This window comes from Odontomachus brunneus, unplaced genomic scaffold, assembly GCF_010583005.1.
Source record: "Odontomachus brunneus isolate Ranch 3 - 2012 unplaced genomic scaffold, Obru_v1 Obru_scaffold_033, whole genome shotgun sequence".
Classification (NCBI taxonomy): domain Eukaryota; kingdom Metazoa; phylum Arthropoda; class Insecta; order Hymenoptera; family Formicidae; genus Odontomachus; species Odontomachus brunneus.
The window spans coordinates 213,214-236,575 of NW_022639483.1; the positions used below are offsets into that span (position 1 = coordinate 213,214).

Here is a 23,362-nt window from a genome sequence, read left to right on the forward strand (position 1 = left end):
ATATATATATATATATATATATATATATATTCTTATATATCAATATAGGGTATCTTTTTACTTTTCTGATTTTCTTTCATGTATGAAATTAAAGAAAAAATTATATACACACACACACACATACACACACACCCCATCAAGTTACAAAATATATCTGATCGAACTATTTGTTTATTGTCGTCATGTATAAAATTTTGCTTGAATATGAGTCCCGCCGCGTAATGCAAAACTTGTAGATTATATTATTAATATGTTATATTAATCAACAAAAATTGCCTGCGCTTTATTCCAGTACCAATGTCTGGACATGTACCTAATTAAAAATCCTTATTATTTTGGTCTTTAAGCATAAAATTTAAACTCTCAACATGGAATATATATACATATATTGAATACATATATGGAGTCTATGTTGAAAGTTTAAATACTCATATTTAAAAACCAAAACAATAAGAATGTTCATGGTTAGGTATATGGTTACGCGTTAGTATTTTTACCTTACATGTTATTTATTTCTTTCGCGCGTTTGTTCTGTATTATTATGTCGTACTTAATTTTTTTATTTTATCACGTGTATATATAACGCATTTGTTATTTTGCCTTTTACATTTCTGAATTTTGACCTCTTTATTTTGCGCTTATCGCGCTTACCGCATTAAGCCAGCCTAGTCTTGTGCACCGAACTAACACGTGTACGTGTCCTTATACGATCGCGCGCAGACGTGTGTGTGCACACGCTAATAACATTTAGGAACCCAGCCAAATAGTGCATCGCGCAGCCGTGTCATATTTTGAACAGCGACGAGCTGAACAAGGTGGCTACCTCGTTTCCGAACTCGAAAACATTCGTTCTCTCGGCGGATTTACCACGACCAGCTCGAAGACGTCCTGAACGCGCGGCGACTGCCGTGAAAATAAAGAGACAGGCATCGCGACGGTCGTTTCGAGAGCGCGGTCTTTGTAGCCTGTAAATTACGAACGTGACCTGGCTCGGCTCGATATTGAAACGGAAAAGAAAAAAAAATGAAAAAATAGGAGACCGCACGCGTAACGTCGAATCATGGCGCGCCGAGTTGTCGGGGAATAAATTTCCCGCGTAACGCCTCTTCTCTTCTGCTTTGCCTCCCCTTCCTTCTCTCTTTCTCTTCCTCTTTCTCGTAATTACGCGCGGTTTTATCCGCAGCGAGTAAAAATCGGACTCTGATTGCTTCGTCTTGATTTTTACGAGCGCGCGCGATGTAATCCGGGAGAACAATCAGTGAGAGAGATGGTTTATCCGTGACGGTTCGCGCGTGGCGTGAAAGACGGTCACGCCTATCCAGTTAATTCATATAGCGAGCTTACGTTCAATTTTACATTCACGCAGCCGAGAGACTCGCGTGTTCGTAATATATTCGCGTCACGTCGCTGCCGCCGCCACCGCGCCGGCGTGACTTTAATTACCACGTACGACACTTATTAACGAGCGAATTTCATTTCCTCGTAGCTAGCTATGACGCGCCCATAGTTAATGCCAAGTCGATTTACCAAGACAATCAGGCGCTCGCGTTACAGCAAACGCCCGGCGCGCCGAATTGCGCAGCTCGATGTGGAACGGCAAGCATAGCCGAGGCGTGAAGCGCGCTTACGTGCGAGAGAGAGAGAGAGAGAGAGAGAGAGAGAGAGAGAGAGAAAGAGAGAAATTACAGTTAAAAACTCCACGTGCAAATCGAATCAATCGCCCAGCACCATGTCTCTGATCCGCTTGCTCGTTATTACGTAATTGTTTCTTCGAATAATTGAAGACGAGCACTTCGGTCCTCGCGTGACCCGATAATTAGGCGAGGCGCGTATTAAATCCGCTCGTGCGAGAGTGGCCCGGGTTAACTGAAAACGACGAATCGATCGGACCTCGAGCGGAATGCATCCAGCATGAACTTCTGCATAACGTTAATACGATAATACGAGCGTGCCGCGGCTAATAACGGGACGGAGCTCTTTGCAATCGCGTGCCGGCGAGCGCGTCCAATTTTCCGTCGCTGGGCCATTTACGCCACTTGCGTCGCTCGCGATAACGTTTACACTCGTCTTTACTGTTATCGCGCAGTAATTATAGAGGGCAAAAGCGTTTATTGCAATATCCGTCGTCGATCTGCGGAAACGAACGACGGAGCACACACGGAGCAGAAATCGCGTCGTTACCTGTGCGCGATTCGAGTACGTGCCTGTCGCGGTGCCGGTGGGATCGGGTTTTCGACGGAGATCAGATGGGGTTCTCGGGTCAGGTAATATCATAGTCGTATCCGGTCCGTGTATGAAACTCGCTAACTAATTTCGCCGGCGCGTAACCCGCTGGCGAAGCACGCGCCTGAAGAATAAAGTCATTTCAAAGCGCGCATTCCGATGAATCGCCGATCTGTCGCGTAATTTATACGCGAATAAAGCAACGGATTATGAGAACGCGCGATGGATTCAGAGATCCCCTTAACGTCAGAACTGCCGACCGAGTCGAAATAACTCATTTGTATTATCGATAATTTCTTATGAAAATTACTCAAATTTATGACGATGCATTTTATATTTTTAATTAACGATGAATCAAATTAGAAAGGATAAAAAATACACTGTTATATATCAAAAACCTATTATTTTCACTGCTTTGACGGAAATAAGTTCTCAGATAGATAGGCGCCTGAAAATTTGACAGCAATTTTAGTAGATGCACGATCGATTTGTAAAGATTGTGTCCCTTATGAATGGCTTATGGCACTAATATTCCTGACACAAAACGACAAAATAGAAGAACGAAAAAATGATTAAAATTTGCTCAAACTATACGTCATGTAAAATGTACCATGAAACTTTGAATATAACGTTTAAGAAATTTGTTGCAATGTAATAAAAAATTTTCATCATTGTACGATATGTGATTAATTCAATACAGTATATTTGTTCCATAAATGCAGTTAAAAAATTGTAGAGTTCATCGAAATGAGACCATCATCAATTGTCTTACGTCGTGATAATCATGGTAATTTACTTAGAAACTGTCGAAACAATCAAAATGACGTGTTCGTAATTTTTTATGAAAATTAGTAGAATAAATGAATTAGTAGAAATTATTAGTAGAATAAATATAATAGAATAAGAATAAATATTAATGGAAATATTAGTAGAATAAATATAGTAGAATAAAAATAAATATTAATAGAATAAATATATTTTTCGTGTATTTTTTATAAATATTTTTTTCTCTTAGTGCACATATTTTTTCATAAATCTGTTATTTTAACCACTTTGACAGAAATAGGTCTCCAAATAAACAAGTATATAAATAACAACTTTACGAGTCGATTTATAGAGATTGTGTCCCTTAAGAATAGTTCATATGACACTAATATTTATGACACAGAATGACAAAAAAAAACGAAAAAAATAAAGTTTGTTTGAAACAATATATCATGTAAAATGTAATATGAAAATATGACTGTAACTTTTAATAAATCTGTTGCTAACTCAATGTAACAAAAAATTTACATTACTGTACGATGTAGATATATGATTTATTTAATACAGTGTACTTTGTTCCATAAATATAATAAAAAAATACTAGATTTCCATCATCGATTATCTCACGTCATGATAATCATGAAAGTTTCTATCTATCTGAGTCGTTAATCACCACTAGTTCTAGTGTAAATGTATTTATCTCAATTATCAAAATCAACAAAATGTACCATCTCTCTGTCGTAAAGAAAAGGTAAAACCGCATCACAAGGCTAATTGATCGCGACACAGTGTAAATGACTTCAATTTCCTTTATATTATTGATAACGCTAAGATGGTATGCAATTTCCCCTTTTCTCAATGGAATTCTCGCGAAATGCGCAAAGGGTGTTTCGCGGAGCGGCGGCTGAAAAACGCGGCTCTCGAGTGATCATTTCACACACCGCGGCGACGATATCGTCGCGCGTTCTCGCGTACCCCATTACGCTAGAGAAAAAACAGCAGTAAAGAGAGAGAGAGAGAGAGAGAGAGAGAGAGAGAGAGAAAGAGAGAAGAGAGGAGAAAACGAGAAAGAGAGAGAGAGAAAGAGTGGATACTATTTGTCGAGCGGAGTAGCGGCATTCCCAAATGGAACGCGAGAGCACTCCGGTTATTAGCGCACTTAAGTGCCGACAGAGAACTTCGGTCCCTCGTGTCGCCGAAACGTGGGAGGGCGGGTCGATACCCAGTGCACATTCCCCTTGCGACGGTCCCTCCGCTTGCACCGCGATATGCATAATATTTACACTGCCCCCAAGTGCCACGCGCGTCAATTTCGCCAATTCCAGATATATGCACGCGAATGCACGAGACGTTCCGTGCGGCTGCAGTCTCGAGTTGTGGTGTAGATAGGGTGGTCCCCGGCTCTCCCGCACCCTCTCCCTTCGTGCGCAAATTCTCGGATGAATTTCGAGTCGATCTGATCGCAATGCCGAGACACCCACGATTTTTGAGTCACGAACGAACGCGAGCCCAGAAAAGCACGATCTCACTCCCATGAGAATAAAGATGAATAAAGAGCCTCGTTCCACGCTGAATCTCGAAGGAACGTTCCTAAGTCGAAATTTTCATTTCATACTAAGGCTACTGCTTCCTCTCCACTCTCGACTGATGACGTCAGAAGCGAGAAAACGCATGCCCAAAATTCTCGCGAATTGCGCTGAAATAATAGAATGTGTCTATAAAGTGATCCTTGGAATCGATTGAGCACATTTGTAAAATATTTCGTAAACTTTATACTAACAATCAGTGAGTGACAGTAACGTGACATGCAACCTTTCCTCAAGATTTTGTCGCGTTAATTTCACGGCTATTTATCGATTGTTAGGGTAAAAGGAAAGATGACGGAGTATATATTATTAAATGTGTTCAATCGATCACATGTGTCATTTTATGGACATAACTTTTATTTTGACGTATTCCGCAAGAATTTTGGGCATACATACGTTTTCTCACGTCATTAATCAAAATGATCGCGACGACAACACAAAAAGCTTTAACCATACAAATCCCGTCGAACTTGAAAGACTGTAATAAAGAGTCTCGAGTTATAACATTACTATTATATGTAACATTACTATTATATTATACGTACTATCTTGATGTTACATTAAAAGAAAAATATTTATTCGATAGGCACTAATAACTTGTTTATTTAATTCTAAATAATTTTGTTTAAATAGAATATTGTTTTCAATTGTTTTCATAAAAAACAACAAAAAACATTTTTAATGCACAAATTGTTATAATGCTATTTTCCTCATACTGAGTCTTGAGAAAAGAAGAGAGAAGAGAAGGAAGACCTACTTTAGAATCATTAATTCGATCGCCATATTCTATATACTTATATTTAATCTTCATTCTTAATTTTAACAAGCAATGTACTGATATATTATTTAATTAAATATATTATTTAATTTAATTTTATATTAATTAATATATTATGCGCGTAACATATTTAACCGCAAATGGAATATATACACACGCGATAAGCAAATAAAAATTAATGAGCTGAAAAATTATAATTGAAACGGATAAGTGTGAAACAACAAATCCTTTTCTTTCATAACTTCTTTTCATTGATATTGGAAATGTATATATATGAAATATATATTCATTGATATTGGAAATGTATATATATGAAATATATATTTATACATTTAAAGACATGTACGGTACCCGCGTCCCAATATTCTGGCATTCTCTATTCTGGCTTCCCGATTCAGCATCCTATTTGCCCCATCATGGCACTTTGAATACTAGCTGGTGGCACTGATATCCGTGTAAATACGATCCGGTCAGAGAAACGTGCGTTAATCAATACGATGCCGGTTAATTAAGTTCGATTGAATATTTCAAGAGCCAACGAAATACTTTAATGAGATCAGACGAAACTCGATCACACAATACAGTATACGATATAGCATGCATGAGACTAACAAAATAATCAACAAAAAAAGTAAAGTCCCTTCCCCTCTTCTCCTTCTTCAGATAGCAGAGTGATCTAGAACTTTCAGGTCGCCTTGCTCCCTGAAGAAGTGAATTGAACCGTTCACGAAACGTGAGAGCCAGATAAAAGGAAGACACGGTCCCGGAAAACAAGCAAAGTATTGGACAACACTGCGGAAGCCTAAAATACCAACAATCAATGTTCTCAAAACACTCCGGACCTTCAAAGCGGTCAAATGTACCTTCGTGCGTCGCGTGTTTTTCCAAATGTTGCATTATGCGTCGAGCCGATGAGCGACTCGTATATTGGGGAGTACATATGTATGGTGATGTCGGGTGATTAAAATATTTCGTCGACCCTTTTAAAATATTTAATTAGGCTCTCGTCAGCATCGCGCTGACACGTATACTCTTGATCAAATTTACGCGTGTCAATGTCAATGTCAGTGTCACGACGAAGCTGCCAAGATGAGTCGGGAAATCAAAACGACGGATGCATGATGTCGGGATATACAGGGTGTTTCTCCAGACTCTCCTCCGCAATTTTGGCGGGAATGTAGAACGGATTGAGATGAACATAAAAATCCCATACCGCGATATTTGCAATAAATCTCAAAATATTAATTAAAGATTGGTGAATGATCACGCGCGATATGATAGATGAGCTGTACACTGAAAAAAAATTTGGTAATATTTAACAAATGCGTTTTACCATACCATTTGGTAAACAGTAACCAATATTGTAAATATTATCAAATGTAATAATTACAAAATTGTTAGTAACATTTTGTAATAATTGTTAGTAACATTAACTTTCATATAGTAATATTCACCTCTTATATTTATTTGATACTATTTGTAGTAGTAATTATTACACTAAATGTAGTAATTATAACAGGCTGGATAATTATTACCAGAAATTTTTCTCAATGTAGTGGTGCTATCTGCCATTGTATACTTATATATTAGTTCAAACTGAATAAAAAAGTCCTCTACCGTTTTGCAAATAACTACATAGATTTTTAGATATTAATTAAAGAAAATTTATATCGCGCACACACAATCGTGTAACAATTTTCTTTTATTAATAACTAAAAATCTGCGTGGTTATTTGCAGAATGTACAAGCACACAACAGCACACATCGCCACTACAGCTCATCTGCCATATCGTGCGTGATCATTCACTAATCTTCTTTATCATTCACTATTCTGCTTTAATTAATATCTTGACTATTATTGCGAATATCGGTATAAACAGTATAGAACTTTTATGTTCACCTCAATCCGTTCTACGTTCCCACAAAAAGTGCGGAGAAAAATCTGAGACACTCTGTAGATAGTGATATATCATATATCTCTAGTTATGTCACAGATTACTTATTACATAGGATTACTACTTTTAATGAATGTTTGACAAACTTACCGATAATAAAGTGACCGAAAGTAGAGTGACTAATCGTTTCGAATCTTACATACTTATTTTCAGTCTTCTATAAAGATGTCCCGAAAGACTCCTAGACGAGACGCCATTTGTCCCGATTTATTTTAGAACTTTAAACATGGGTAACACTTACTCAAATCAATGTTTTAAACGTTACCGTTCTTAAAAACATGTGTTTTGTTTTTTTCATTATAAATTTTTTCAATCTTATTTAGTCGCAAAAACGATTAACAGATTCGAATTTTTCGATATTTTTTATACCGATTGAAAAAAAGATTGAATATCGATTATCTTTTCGAAAGTTACAAGCAAATGAAAATGCGCTGAATAAAATGTTTAATGTTTACGTAACTTTTTGGTGTTTACAGTTTTATGGGTTAAATAACGTAAAATAACGTAAAATAAATAATATAAAATTTTATTATCACGTATTATTTTTGTATTTGATGAGAAAAATACATTTTATATTGATTTCATTGCTTTTATGTTTTATTGATGGATTGTTCTTTGATTTTATTTCAAGAGTTTTATCAGAAGTTAGTCTTAGACTAATAATTTATATTAAAAAATGATAAGAAAACTATGTTCTGTTGATTGTTTGATATTGATTAATAATGGATAAACATTTTATTTACCTACTTACGTGTATATATCTAATTTATTTAACCTACATACTTTAAAAATTAATGTCTCAAAATATATCTATATATGTATTATAACTAAGAAGAGATATATACATACGTTAATATTACAAAGTATTTCGTAACCAGTGAAAAATAACGATTTTTTAAGATCGATATTCCGAAATTGATTGATTAAGAATTGATCAATAAAGACATTCGAGTAAAACTTTAAACCGATGTTTATAATCCGTTATCATTGGTAAATATTTAGAAATATACAGTTAGTTTAAATTATATTGTTTCAACTCTTGTCGCCCATTGTTTATTAAAACTTTATTAACAAATGAAATTTCAGAAACAAAATTGATACTTTTCAAACACAGTGTATATATAAGATATATACACTGATATGTACGTACATTTAGTACAAATTCACAAATGTGAACGAGGTGGAGTTTCGGGACTGATGAAAACAGTCTATAAATATGAACTTGTAGTTAATTAATTATGCTCTCAGTCAAAGATCTTCAATAATTTACATCAATAAATATCAGTATTTACTGTAAATGTCGCAAGTATCAATTTATGCGTCTAATACTGCTACTTGGGCCGTAAATCGCATCTTGTTGTAAAGTAATCAACTTATTATATCATTCATTAAAGAAAAACGCTTTGTAAATACATTCCGAAATTTTTAGTTTTGAAATATTGAATTACTTACGTATTTTCCTAATATTTAGAAATTCTTCATAGCTCCTTCAAGTTCGACGAATATGGTTATAGTAGAACTAAAATTCCGCTTCGCATAATTTAAGCGAGCTTTTGAGATTTATAATATTAAGATATTTAAGCTTAGAATCGACCGAATGATCGCCCGAGGAAAATCAGCTTCAAATTGACTCGTAGATAAAGGGAAGCAGGGGACACCTTGTATCACAGGGCTTACATCGCAATTCCGAAATTCCCTATCCCTCTTCCAGGCCGAGCTTGGCGAGTGAGCGCGTAAATGCGAAACGAGTTCTTGAGTGCAAGTTAAGCCGCAGGCTTACGCGCTTATTTAGCCAATTATGCTTCGACTCGCAACATCCGGCAAGCGTTGTTCGCGGTTCAAATTCTGTTTTGTGAGGAACGATAACAATGCGCTCGCTTTACCATCCAGGCCATTTAAGTCAGTATCGGACTAACTTTTATCTGATCCCTGTCATGTAAATTTTTATAATTAACATTATAAAATTAACATTTTATAATTAAAATGAACATACACATATGTGTGTGTGTGTTTGTGTGAAAAATTAAATTTGACGCCACATAAATGGATATTCCAACAAAAATAAAAAATCTAATTGAGAAAATAAAAATTCGACCATGTACTGCAATTACAGATAGGGGAGACCGGGGCTAGATGGCGTACATTTTAGAATTTCGATGTTACAACTTCTTAGGCATTAACTGTTGTGACTGACTGTATAAACATGATAAAGGCAACCTTCTTTTTTGTATTAATGCCCGTCACCACTTTGTTAACCATATATTTTATTCTGTAAAATACAAACGTGCAGCTATGTGGCCATCTTGCCCTGGTATTGGATTTAGTTCAGTAGCGCGGGGTAAAAATAGTTGACTCGAGATGTTGCGATTCAAAATAATAAAAAAAAAATAACGCAAGAAAACGTAAGAGTAAACGTAAAAAAATTACATTCGGGAGTTTTTACGATTTTACGTTTTTTCCCGTTTTTCTTAATTTCCCACGCTTTCCCTGCTAGTGCCCTAATTTTTATAGTCATTTTCGAATTCTACAACTCAAAATACATAAGAATATGTAACATTTTCTCGTTTGAATAACGGTTCCCAAATCCAAGCCCCCAATTTTGCATATTCTCCTTTACTTCGCTATTATCAAATCAGTTTTTTTTTTCTACTCTTTAACTATAATATTATTTCGATTTTAATGAAACTCAAGAAATTTATGTTCTAAAAGGATCATTTCGCGATTTCGTATCCACTATTTCTCCCAAGATAAATACTAAAAAAAAGCACATGAACATTCATTTTTGTATTATGTAATTTTTTCGCATCATTGGAATTTACTGTTTTTCATCTACCTGGAATCTTCCGCTCTCTCTCTCTCTCCCCATTTCTCACCCCTAAAGAAAACTCTCGGTAGACCCGGCTAAAGGCTTCGCCGCGCGCGATGAAAACTATCGGACGAGCAAGCGATTATCCCGAGCCGATTCGTCTGAATGATATCGCGTCCGTAATGAGAAAAATTAAAGCGATTGAGAGAATAAAGGGGAGCACGATTAAAGTGGGAGAAAAGTTAGCGGGCGACCAGAAGAGACGGGTGGACGGGAGTGGGTGCGCACAGGAGAGACATTTGATTCCGCTCTTTCTCAATGAGTTTTCTTCGACGACGTCGTACCCTCTTCGTAACTCGAGATAAACTTTTGGCAGGTACGTGGGAAAAACGGTGGCGCATTTCTCGGCCCTCTCTCTCTCTCCCTTTTTCCCTTTCTCTCTTCCTCTTCCGCTGCATCTCCGTTCGCGGCTCGAGTACGCTCGACTGTTATTTCAGACCGTCCTTTCGCTCTGCCTTTATCCTAGCTCCTGTTTGAGTTCGTACTCAGATAGCGTCCCCGCGAAGCCAGTATCGTCTTCTCCCGCGAGCATGGCGCAGCGATGAACTTTATGGAAATGGTCAGCATTATTTTTCCGTACACGCGCGACACCGCGTGTCTAGCCAGCCAGCCAGCTAGCCAGCCGGCCGGCTGCCGCCGCCAGCCGTAAACAATACGTGTACGAGCGATACGTCCCGCCTAACGTACAGCGTAACATTCCATTTTACGGTAAGCAGACCGCCGCCGCCGATATGCGCGTATATGCATAATGTTCATGGTCCTCTGGACGTTCAGACTACAGCCTCGCGATTTCGCAATTTCACTCTGCCGCGCGAAATTTCGCTTATCCAAATCTCTCACGTGATGTGCCTTCGAGGTCGTGACGAGTTGTCAAAAAAGAATGTTTTTTTTTAACAATTAAACGTTCCTCAAATGATTTTCGAGTGACAAACATCGAGATGAACAGATCTCTGAATATATATCTGATGTTAATAAAGGAGATGCCAAAGTAAATGATGAACTCCAAAAATGTCGATAACGTCGAAGCGATTATTAAAACGTCATATCAAATTAGTTCTAACACGATCACGTTATGTTTTTCTCTGTTATCTCTGGTACACATAGATCTTATGTAAATGTGCACTGCTGTTTTACCATATTTAGCGGAAGACACAGTCACGTATATAAAGAAATCTTTCTGCAAACTTTTTTGAGCTTTTTAAGTTACATTTTCAAGTTTTCAAATACAGCTATACATTGAGAGAAATTATCCGATAAAAAAATTAACAAACGAATATTGCCAATCAAATTCCAATCAATTTTTATATCCGATCAGAATATCTGATAAAATTTTACCGGATATTTCCAATTCAATAATGGCATCTTATCAGATAAACCGATCAAAAAATTATAAACCGATATTTTTCATCGGATGTTTCCTGATCGAGTACAAAAATTCATCAGTATTTTGATCAGAAAATTTTGAATATCCGTTTGTTAATTTTTTATCGAATAATTTCAGTATAAGAAAGAGAATGCAGTAGTTTTCTTTAATTTTTCTGAACAGAGCAAATCTAAATGTGATATACAAGCTGCAAAACTTTTATATAAAGCAGTTATTTATGTTTGATTAAAAATGTAATTCTCTGATACCATGAAAATATTACCGACTAAGAAAAAAGCGCAAGTTCCAATAATATTTCTGTGTTTTCGATTTTGGACAACAAATCTAGAGATTTGGGATAGGAATTAGAGTAGTTGCCATAGAATTCCCATAGAATTGGATATCGTAGTGGGATAACTGTTCTTGGGATAAATTTGAGAATTCTAACCGGACTTTATATCGTAAATCTAGGAAATTTGGAATTTGGAGAAATTTTTGAGGAATTTTGAGAAATTTCTATGCATGGTATATTCGAATACTAATAGGCAGAGTTGGGAACGTAACTTAAAAAAAAATAATTCGTTACTGTTACCGTTACTTTTTGTAAAAAATAACTCGTTACCGTACTAAGAAAGAAACTGTTCGTTATTTTTCTGCTTCATTTTCGTTTTCTTTTTTATAACACTAAAATAAAATACGCGCGCGCGCATAATTGATTTTAAAATGAAATTATTTTCAAGCTTAAATTATTTTTTAGTATACCCAATTTATCTTAAAAAGAACAAACCATTTAGAACTACAATAATTCTGACACGGAAAACTAATATCTCTTTATGAGCTTGATTCTTATTCTTCACACTTGATTATTCTTGATTATTCTTCACACAATAATTATTATCAGTACAGAGCTAGATTTTGCAATTTGTCTCTTAAAACTTTTTAATAAATTTAATAATAAATATGTTTAGTGTAATACACACACATTTCTATGGTTTATTACAAAAATGAACTATACTAAGTATACCTATTATTAAATTTATGAAAAATTTTTAACAGCTAAACTGCAAAATCTAACTTTGCACTAATAATCATTTTTACATGAAAAATATGATAAAACTACTGTCTTTCAAAATATTTCTATCCAATCAAGAATACCTACACGCTATCAGGCGCGACTAGCGCATCTATTGAATAGATGATAACTAAAGTAACGATAAAAGTAACGGTTGGATTCGTTATTGTTACTGTAAAAATAACGTTACCGTTAAACAGAAAAAAGTAACGATTGAGAAAAACATTGGTAATAACATTACAAATAACGCTTTACTTCTCAACTCTGCTAGGTACAAACCGCTCTGGAATCTTGGGTCTGAAATTGAAGTTGCGCTGAGAGTCGAGGCGTATCGAGAAATTTAATTTGGAACATGCGACAATGTTTAGTAGAATCGCAACGAATAATAACTTCCTTCGCGAGACGTCCGCCGCGGAAGAATCGATTCCGACGGCGAATATAATAGCATCCTCCATTCGTCGCCAGCGAGTTAGAACTCGCTGCTTCGACGATCTCGACCCGGCCGAAGAGCAGAGCAGTGCGATATGGTATCATTGCCCGCTTAAAATTCCCTAACAAGGTACGATTCCGCCGTTGTACCAGCTTCTCCGCGCCATTGTTTCACGGATACTCATTGTTCCCCGTCTGCGAGCGATGGAAGTAGCTGCGGCGTTGTCAGGGCGGTCGTCCCATCCCCTGCCCTCGCCTTCCGTGCCCTTCTTCCGCACGCCCACCCCTTCGGATGTCGCATTAGCATGCGCAAAGTTAAGGGCTATCAACGTCGCGACGTCGAGTTCTTCGTGAACAGTCAGGCCGTCTGCCTGTCACTTCCAATGATTCGCAGTTTACGATGTTTACGAAACGCGAAAGGGCCATCGCCGTCGCGTTTCGCCCGCGCAACTCCCGAGGATTCGAGCCGTCGTTTCTCGTCGTCGTTAACGTGCACACGCCCGTCCTCCTCCTCTACCTTCTCTTTCTACTACTACTATTGCTACTGCTGCTCCTGCTTGCTGCTGCTGCTGCTACTCCTTCTCCTCTCGTACTCCTTCTACTTCTCTCCTCTCCTTTGCTCTTTCCTCCCTCGCTCCTGCGCGTCGTCCTGGTCCTGGACTTCCGTCAGGACTTAGCGGTCAAGTACGAAGGCAGCCTCCGCAGGCCAAGACGCTTTAATATTCCGGCGCGCGTAATCTGACGCGGATGCCGGGGAAGTAAGTGCGCGGGATTTACCGAGTGTACGGCGCAATCTATTCGTAAAATTAACTGCGCGCGCTCCCTTGCGTTCTGCTTAAGGTCGGAATTTACGAGCTCGAAATAATCGATCGTCCCGCGCACCGCCGCCAGGTGCGGCCGGTATTAATCTTCGAAATGCAAATGAAATTTAGTGCCGGCCCGAGCAACGTTTCCATTAACGCGCCTCCGATATCTCGCTCGCTCGCTCGCTCATTCGGTCGCTCAGCCGCGATTTCCGCGCGGCTCAGACGCCCGGAAGTCTTCAAGTATGGTATATACCGCGAGCGACGCGCGACCGAACTTCTCACGGGGAAAATGACGTTTGCATTACTCACGCTACGCAGCACGACGCGGCATTGCACACGGGATACCTCCGGCAGTCTCGTTCTTCGCGGCTGCCTCTTTCTCCCTCTCTCCGGCTCTCTCGCTCGCTCCCTCTGAAGCGCGTGAGCACTCGTGCACGGGCTTTCCCAAAGTTCCGGTGCCGCACCTGGAAAACGCAATTACCCACGTGTCAAGACCCCCAAGGCCAGCACGTTGTGGATAGGCCGCATGTTTACCTAACGCGCGGACGCCGAGAAGTTAAGCGCGCCTGAGCGCGCGTCAGCATGCAAATTCTTCGCCGGGAATCTAATGACCCTCAGACAAGTTCCTCGTAGGCTCGCGGGACGTCTTAAAGCCTTAAAAGATGCCGAACGGAGGCAGGGCGGAATTCCGGAGCAGGACTTGCCATTGACGACGGCCGACCGGCCGGTCGGTCGAGCACGACTCGTGTTTACAATCCCTGATCTATCGGGGCGCCCGAGACGTGTCCGTTGAATTAATCAGCGGGCCGTCACGTGCAGACTCATGACGTCAGCCGGCGACCCGTGACCAGGAAAAGAACAGACGTTTCTCTGTAATCGTACCATCCAGGAATGAGAACCTAGTTCGAATGAATAGGCGAGTCCATTCGACCGTGTGCTGTACGGTGCGCGCGTTCACGCGGTGTTTGCACGCCAAATGTTTGTACCGTCAAATGTTTGCGCGCCAGCTGCCCCTATCACCCCGGAACACCCTGCATTATTGCGGCGGCCGCGCACACGAACGTGCGCGAGAGCTTCCCCCCTCCCCGCCCCCCCCCCTTCTCTCCTCACGTACTTCTTAAACGCCGTTTAAAGTTGTAACGAATCACCCCAGACGCGCGCCGGCACGGCCCGCCGCCCCGATGTGCTAAAAGTCGCTGCAAATTTAATTTCGAGATTGTTGCGCAAACTTTACCGGCCCCAGCTGCGTCCATCGGCTGGTAAATTATGCAAACGCATCGTGCCGCGCGCGCGGGAAACACGATCCCGGCATCCGGACCAGGTCGATCTCCGACTCCGGTTCATCGCCGCGGCGGCGGCGGTCTCCTTATAACGAACTCTCGCGGCGCTAGGAGGTGAGGAGAAGATAAGAACGATGGTGTGCGTGTGTGTGGGTGTGTGTGTGTGTGTGGTGGTCCAAGTTATCTAGCTCCGACCAATATCGACGTTCTCCGGCGCGGCAAAAATGATCATAAATTGAGCCGCGCGTTAGACGACGTAAGTGTATGCCGGCAGCTCGTTGAATTATGCAAATACGTTGGACTCTGACAAACTGCATCTCGACACGTTGGCGCTGACGAAGCGGGCTCGTTCCACGAAGCCGTGGCGGCGCGAAAGTAACGGCGCGAGAAAAATCAGGCGTTACATCCGCCACACTACGCTAAGCTCGAGAACAAACGTATCGATGACGGTCGGTTTTCGCCAGGGGGATGGGGGGGTGAAGGGGAAGACGGGGGAAGAACCGTCAAGTGGTACAAATGCGCGTCGAATGGGAATATTCTTATCGTATTTCGCGGAGCAGCCATAACGCGCGTTGCCGAACGTTCAGATAATATATCCGACGGGGAATCGAGATCGCGATTCGCGAGAAGATTAATGTGGAGATATGCGGAGATATAAAATACCAAGCCTGGCTGCACTCTCTCTTGGTGATTAGGGAACGATCGTCGGAGATTTAGGAGAAAGCCAGGTCACGTTCGCAGGAGTAGCTTCGCGAAACGCTTCGTTTCATTTCCTTAGAATCTCCTAATGTACGTTTATGTTGAATGTTATTTTTCAAACAAGTTAAAGTCCACAGAATTCCCCAGTTACATTCTTCTCTCTTCAGAATGAAAGTTTATCAATCTCTTTGTCACACAATTCAATAAAAATTTCATAGAATTTATCTTTCTTAAACATTATTTCAATTATATTTTAATTAACATTACATTTATAATTAATCCAAAACAGATACCGTACTCTCATGATTTAATTACTCTCTTTTTTTTGTATATTTTAATATAATTTATAATATTCTCTCTTTCTCTCTCCCCTCATCTCTCTCTCTCTCTCTCTCTCTCTCTCTCTCTCTCTCTCTCACTCACTCATTTACATTCACGTTTACGTTTGTCTACACATAGAAAGACGGTGTGTATATATCACATAGACAACACGTAAACAACCCGCATAGAAGCACAGGACGCCGGGTCTAGTTAGCCCGAGAGTTATATTGGTTATATGCTTTGTTTATGTATTTATCGTGAGAGAGGAACGATGGAAATGGAATCACAAAATGTTTTCACTTTAATGATATAGTTTAGTACAATTTCAACAACACAGATTTCGATACCCTGCTATCGTAAAAGATCACATATTACATTAGTATAAATGAAAGAACCAAAATCCTTCAATTCTGCATTTTTTCTGAAGAAAGACAGCAGTAGCAAACCATATTTATTAAAATATAGTTGAAATAATAAAAATATAAATATTAAGTAAAAATAATAATTAAAATAATAGAACTATTATTAATAATAGCGTTAAACGATCAAACATTCCTCAAGCTGCGAGAACACGTGCATTTCACATGTTGCCAACTTATTCCGGTTGCTTGCCCATTCTGGGGCAGCTCCTCGTGCTTATATTTCGGTTATTAGAAAGAAAAATAATTTACAAAATCGTACTCGGTATGAAATCATAGAAAGAGATTGTCTCTATATTTTTCTTGTGCAGTCAGTCGCAATAATTATGGTTAATAGAGAAGTTTGTTCCGATCTCCCTTGCTATCTCCTCGTTCTCATTCGACAGACGCGATGCGCTCTCGAGCGGTGAGTGCCGCGATTAGCGTGCAAACGAGCCACGTTTTGACAAACGGCGCCTCCGTATGCGGCGAATTATTACGTCCTTGACGGATCCGTGCGCGCCACGTTGCAGACGTTTACGACCGGGGTGAAAGTGTGCGCAAGTGCTTTCGCGGCGCGCATATGAACAGGATTACGAATTTATCGGTTTGCTTCGTACGCGATGCATTAGCCGATGCACGCGTGCACACGCGTGCGAATTATGCAGACGCGGCGAGCCGCTATAAATTACTCGGCGCGCAGGTAACACAGGGGCGAGAATACACTGCAGCGAGGGAGCAAATCGAGATGGAGTGAGTCAGAGAGAGAGAGAGAGAGAGAGAGAGAGAGAGAGAGAGAGAGGCAGAGAGAAAGAGAGAGAGCGGTAGGGAGAGAAAAGAGAAAGAGAAGGACAGAAGAGTAAGATTAAAATGACACTTCGCGGTTCACGCCTGTCACATGCGGGAATCGTCGCGAATTTAGCTTCGACTTTATTACCTAATGGATACGCGCATAATTATTCGGCGCGCGCGGCAATTATGCAAATGCATCGCGCTTTGACAAACTGCTCCTTGGCACGTCGCCGCTAATGGAGTACCTGGCGGCTTAAGCCTCAATAACGTCCTCCCACTGCTCCCGTCGTGCCGTCGCCGTCGTAGGAGAGATCGAACGATTCCTCTTCGCTTCACGACGTCGTCGACTCGTCGCGTTGACGACGACGACGACGACGTCGTCGTCTCAGAAGACGTCTCGTGCGATTTGCATCGCTACTACCACCACCATCACCACCACCACCACCAGTGTCGTCGCTTGTCGCGCGAAACGCAAGGTCGCGGCGGTATTATGCATGACGTAACCGTTCGCTGCAGTTTCGCGGAAATTGCCCCGTGCGGATCAAGAAAACTGCCGTCAGAGCTACACGATGGCGAATAAGAGCGATGCTTATAAAGTATTCATAAGCCCCCGACCCGGACTATAGCTGGGCCCTGGCTTTATACTTCCCAATGTATTTTCGATATCTTCTTCTCCGACGTCCGCCGCCGCCGCCTTAACGCCCTGCTCGCAACTCACTTTACATTTTCGCGAGTTTGATGGAAAACTGGCGTTTTTGTCGGTCGGCTTAATCTTCGCGCGCCGGTAATCTTCGCGGATCTTCGCCCGCGTCGGGCGTCTTTTTTGCGCACGCCGGAGTATTAGCCCGAGCTCTCGCTGCGGCGGTATATCGATAATTCACCGCTGCGCCGTGGAAAGACGGGGGATGATTTCTACGGGGACGTTAATTAGCCGCGATCACGGCTGAATCCGTCGATAAGCGAGGTCCAACTGCTCGCGGCCTCTCGTGAGGAATTGCTGTGTTTTTTCTCTAAATTGATTACCACCCACATCTTGACAAATCGTAGCTATTTATAAACATTAATATAAAGGATATTTCTCTTTTATGTAAATAACTTTTTTCTCCGATCTCTCTCCTGTTGGCGAGGATACAATCATTTGCACAAAGCTTATGACACTTTATTTGGACAAGTTTACGCGAAATTAAAATTGCCAACCTCTGTACCAAACTTGAACCATAAACTTATGTAGGATATCTCACATAAATCGCCAAATATTGAAATGGCAGATAGTAGAAGTTAAATCGTGATAAAAAGCCCTTTGCCATTTTATAACATAAGCTGTAATTAACGAGTTATTAATCAATTAATTTTGAAGCTTGACAGGCTCTAATTGATGGAGTGCAGGCAATGCCGCGCGCCCAAAAAAATGTGAATCTCCGCCTCTTAGTCTAACTTTTTGATTAGTGAAGGGAGGGAGTCCACTAATCAGAATAGCGAAACTAATTTAAAAGACGGAGAGTCGCATTTTTTTTGGCACGGCACTAACTGTGCTCCGCCAATTGGAGCGCGCTAAACATTAAAAGTAATTAATTAATAATTCATTAATTATTGCTCGTATTAAAAGACGGCAAAGAACTTTACATCTCAGCTGATTTCCATTACTTATCATTAATAAGTGCGGAATACTTTATATACATAGATTGCAATTGCTTTTTATGAAAGATTTGAAGATAAGATTTAAAGACAACTATATTCCCCTTCCATTAACCACTCCATCTTTGTTCAGCTTGATTCCTGTTGGAGAAAGCTATACGAATTGTCCAATAAGAATCAAGCTAGACAAAGAGAGATCGACATACTATCGCCTACACTAACAGAATATCCTTTTCTGATTAAGTCTTCGCAATCTTTCTTGGTAAACCTGGGAACGCTCAGTCTATGTATACCCTAGTAGTAATTGAACCTCGTCGGTGTCAAATCATTAAAAAAATAATAAATTTGTGTCTAACATCATTACCAGCCAGCAATGTAACGCTTACTTTTAGTGGCTAGAGAAATAAGTTAGCTGATAATTAAACAAACGAAATTACATTTATGAAATAAAAATCATAAGTAGTTGCTAGCCAGTAATGTAATTCGCTCAATTCTGCTTTTTCGAGATTTTTATGAAACTTACGTAACTTTAATTTTTTTATTTGCTATCTAATTTTAGAACGCCAGTGGTGATATAGTAGCTGGAATATGTATTTTAGAATAGACAGCGCCATCTATTCTATCATATTTAATATGTAATCGACACAACGGTTAAACCACAAATCCGATTCTATATATTTCAGTCAATAATCAATCAATAACGAATTAGTAACAAGCTAGAGAATTTGATCTAGCCTGTACCAGTTAGCTACTAGATTTTAATTCAGGCAGGCTAGTGCGTAAATTAATTTGGGGTTTTTACTTTCAGTCAATCATAACTCCACTTTAAATTCAAATATCTTCCCGTTGTTCAGTGGATTTAGAAGTACTGACTTCAAAGTTTAAAATGCGTAATATAGCTTGGCAAAACTGATAACGTAATTTCATAAAACAATATCGAACACGATGGTGTCCGACAAGTATCAGACACTATATTCTTTTAGCATTTTCTAATTGAACAAATGCCGCCGAAACTGAACAAATGTGATTTGCTCAGCATGGGGAAAAGGTGCTATAACGCATAAAATCTGTAAAAAGTGGTACCAAAAATTTCAGAGTGGTGATTTCTATCTTATCGGTGAAGAACGCTCAGCCGCGCGTCGCAAAACGGACGAAGGATACTATTTATTCGTCCAGCTGGGAAGTTCTCCCTCATGCGGCTTACTCACCGGACCTAGCCTTTTCGGATTACCATCTATTCCGATCGCTTCAACACCACTTGGCTGATACACACTTTAAAAGCGGGAAAGAGGTCCGATAATGCATTGACGATTTCATCGATTCAAAGCCGCCGTCTTGTTTTCGAGAGAGAATCCGTCAGCTGCCCGATAAATGGAGAAAAGTATTAGAAAATGATGGCGGATATTTCGAACACTGACATGTTTGATAAACAACAGCTCAATTTGCCCAAGAAAGTACCGAATTAATATGCACATTTAATATATTTCTACTCGAGTGTATAAGTCTATAGCTTGAATATTGAAAATTCTGCAAATTGTTTTTCAGTACGCAATACTAAAGTAAACAGATGTATTTAAATTTCGCAATAATTTTACTGATCGTTGTGTAAAGATTGTATCTCTTATGAGTGATCCATTTATTTATTTACATTCATATTTATGACATAGAATTACGAAAGAAAAACGAGAAAAATTATCACAAATAAGTCAAAACAGTAATATCATGTAAAAACAATTGTCATATAAAATGCAACATGACAATTTCAGAGTAACATTCAATAAATTTGTTGCCACATCAATACAACAATAATAAAATAAATTGATATTATAATGTAAGATAAATTTCAGAGTTGAAGAGTAACGTGTTATTTGTAACCCTGTTACCGTTACTGTTATTTTCTTTCGATAACGATCGTTACTTTTTTTGTTTGTGACCGTAACGTCATTAAATTTTTATAATAACGGTAATGAATTCAACTGTTACTTTTATCATTATTTTAGCTACATCTATTCAAAGATGATAGCATGTATTAAATATTCTTGATTGATAAAAATATCTCGATATTTGCTGGAAAACAGTATATGATTTTATCTTATTCTTCGTATCAAAATGATTGTCAATGCAAAGTCGGATTTTGAAATTCAGCTGTTAAAAATTTTTCGTTAATTTAATAATAGGTATGCTTAGTGTGTAGTTCACTTTTGTAAGAAACCATGGAACAAGTGTGTGTATATTATACTAACTATTATTAAATTTATTACAAATTTTTAAGAGTTAAATTGCAAAATCTGGTTCTGACACTGACAATAATTTTTGTATGAAGAATAATAAAAGATAAGAAGATAAAATCAAGCTTATAAAGAAATATTAGTTCTTCGAGTTAGCATTATTACAGTTTTAAATAGTTTGTTCTTTTTAGGTAAAGTGGTTACATTAAAAAATAATTTAAACTTGAAAACAATAATTTTATTTTAAAATCAATTACGTATTTTATTTTAGTATTATAAAAAAGTAACGAAAAAGTAACGATCTCTCTCTTTACTTTCTTAATAACGGTAACGAGTTTCTTTTCATGTGTGTGTGTGTGAAAAGTAACAATAATGGTAACACGTTGTTTTTTTTAATAACATTTCCAATTCTGGTAAATTTAATGATTAATTTAATACAGTATATTTGCCTGATAAATGTAATTTGAAAAATGATAAAGTTTCTATTATTGGTTGTCTCACGTTGTGATAAGCGCGTGAGAGAAAGTCTACTTGAGAATTGATAAGCAGAAACGTAAATATGATTGCATTATATAAACTGTCCCAAAAGAAGTGTCGCAAACATCATGCAAACGACGATTATGCATATCCTCGTGCATGTCGAAAATTGAACGCGTCGAAAATTATACCGGCTCCAATCCCTGCTTTACGACTTCACGCGCAGGCCGCCTTCTGAGAATTCTCGAAACACGAATATTAATGCGCGTGTATGTCGCCAACCGCGCGCCATGCGGAAAGGAACATCCAGGAATCTATTTCCTCGTCTCATGCATGATTCATCTATTCCACTTTATTGACGTCACGGTTCAACGCTCCAAAAAAAGAAGAAAGAAAGAAAGAAAGAGAAGAAAACGAAGAAGTTGTGTTCCACCATCGACGGATCATGCTCGGCCAGCGATCGCCACCGTGCGCGCGCGTTCTCGTCGTAATTAAGGCACTTCGCCGAACGATTTCTCGAGGAGGGAGTTTTATTGGTTCGACGGGGAAGACTCTCGAAGAGGGCTAATCGGGGTTAACACGGCGCGGAATTGACGTTACGTCGTCCGCACAACAATCGCGATTATGCCACGCGACGAGGGGAGAGCGCGTCCGTGAGGACGCGCGCATTTACGCGCGGAGTCACGTAGAACAAACGGCGACGCGCGACGGCGTACAAATGTCGCGACTTCGGAGAACTCGTGTTCGGGCATAGACGAAATTACGGTGCTGCCGGCATAAGCAAATTAATGTCGAGGGCAATAATTGAAATTCATTATGCGACTCGCCTGTTCCGCTTATTTCCCTGACGATGGCCGCGGATCCATGTGACTCGGTCGCGCGAACATTTTCTAACAACCCGCACTCTCGTACGCTTTTGCACGCGTATCAGCCCTTTGCGCCTTCCACCTCGCTCGTAATGGGGGCTGATGCTAACTCTCTAAAATGCAATCAGTGTATTTTTCACTGAAATGCTCTGTAGATATAACTGCCTGGACAGCTGTATGTAAATTTAGCAGCAACTTTACTAGTCGATTTGTAAAGATTGTGTTCTTTACACTGAGAGAAAAATATAGTTGCTTTCGGCGTCAACTATACTTTTTTGTGAACAGAAAACTAATTAGAAGAACCATCTTTCTAATAACATCCAAGAATCTATTTCCTCGTCTCATGCATCATTCATCTATTCACTTTATTGACGTCACGGTTCTTACTAAAACAATGGTTTTTCTAACTATTTTTGTGGTGAAAATCAGAGTATAGTTGACGTCGAAAGTAACTATATTTTTCTCACAGTGTACGACTGGTTCATGTAACACTCATATTTATCACATGAAATGATAAAATACAATTACTAAGGAAATGCGAGAAGAATGATCAAAATTTGTTTAAAACAATATAAATGTAAATATCCTGTAAAATATAATATGGAAATCTAAGTTTTTAACAAATTTGCTACTGCGTCTATGTAACAAAAAATTTACATTGCATGACGGAAATTTAATGATTGATTCTGTACAGCATATTTGTTTCCTCAATTTAATTAAAATAATCGTCAAGTTTTCATCATCAATTGTGTGTAAATTGTCTTATGTCGTAATACCATGAAAATCTATCTGAATCGTTTAGATATAATTATAGTACTGTAAT

The 23,362-nt window shown here is 39.2% G+C and overlaps 2 protein-coding genes across 8 annotated transcripts in view; one reads left to right on the forward strand and one right to left on the reverse strand.

The window, feature by feature from the left end:
- LOC116843454 (growth factor receptor-bound protein 14-like) overlaps positions 1-23,362 on the reverse strand; it is a 237,737-nt gene that overhangs the window by 107,798 nt on the left and 106,577 nt on the right. For 2 of the 4 annotated variants that reach the window (XM_032813873.1, XM_032813875.1), the window contains one exon: positions 14,153-14,307. The exons of 1 other annotated variant lie outside the window; for it this stretch is intronic. In XM_032813873.1, coding sequence (XP_032669764.1) covers positions 14,153-14,307 — 155 coding nt within the window. Of the gene's footprint in view, positions 1-14,152; positions 14,308-14,377; positions 14,705-23,362 lie in introns of those variants that run through there. One more of the 4 variants, XM_032813876.1, reaches the window with a different exon arrangement.
- LOC116843453 (SET and MYND domain-containing protein 4) overlaps positions 1-23,362 on the forward strand; it is a 291,340-nt gene that overhangs the window by 48,148 nt on the left and 219,830 nt on the right. The window lies entirely within an intron of this gene.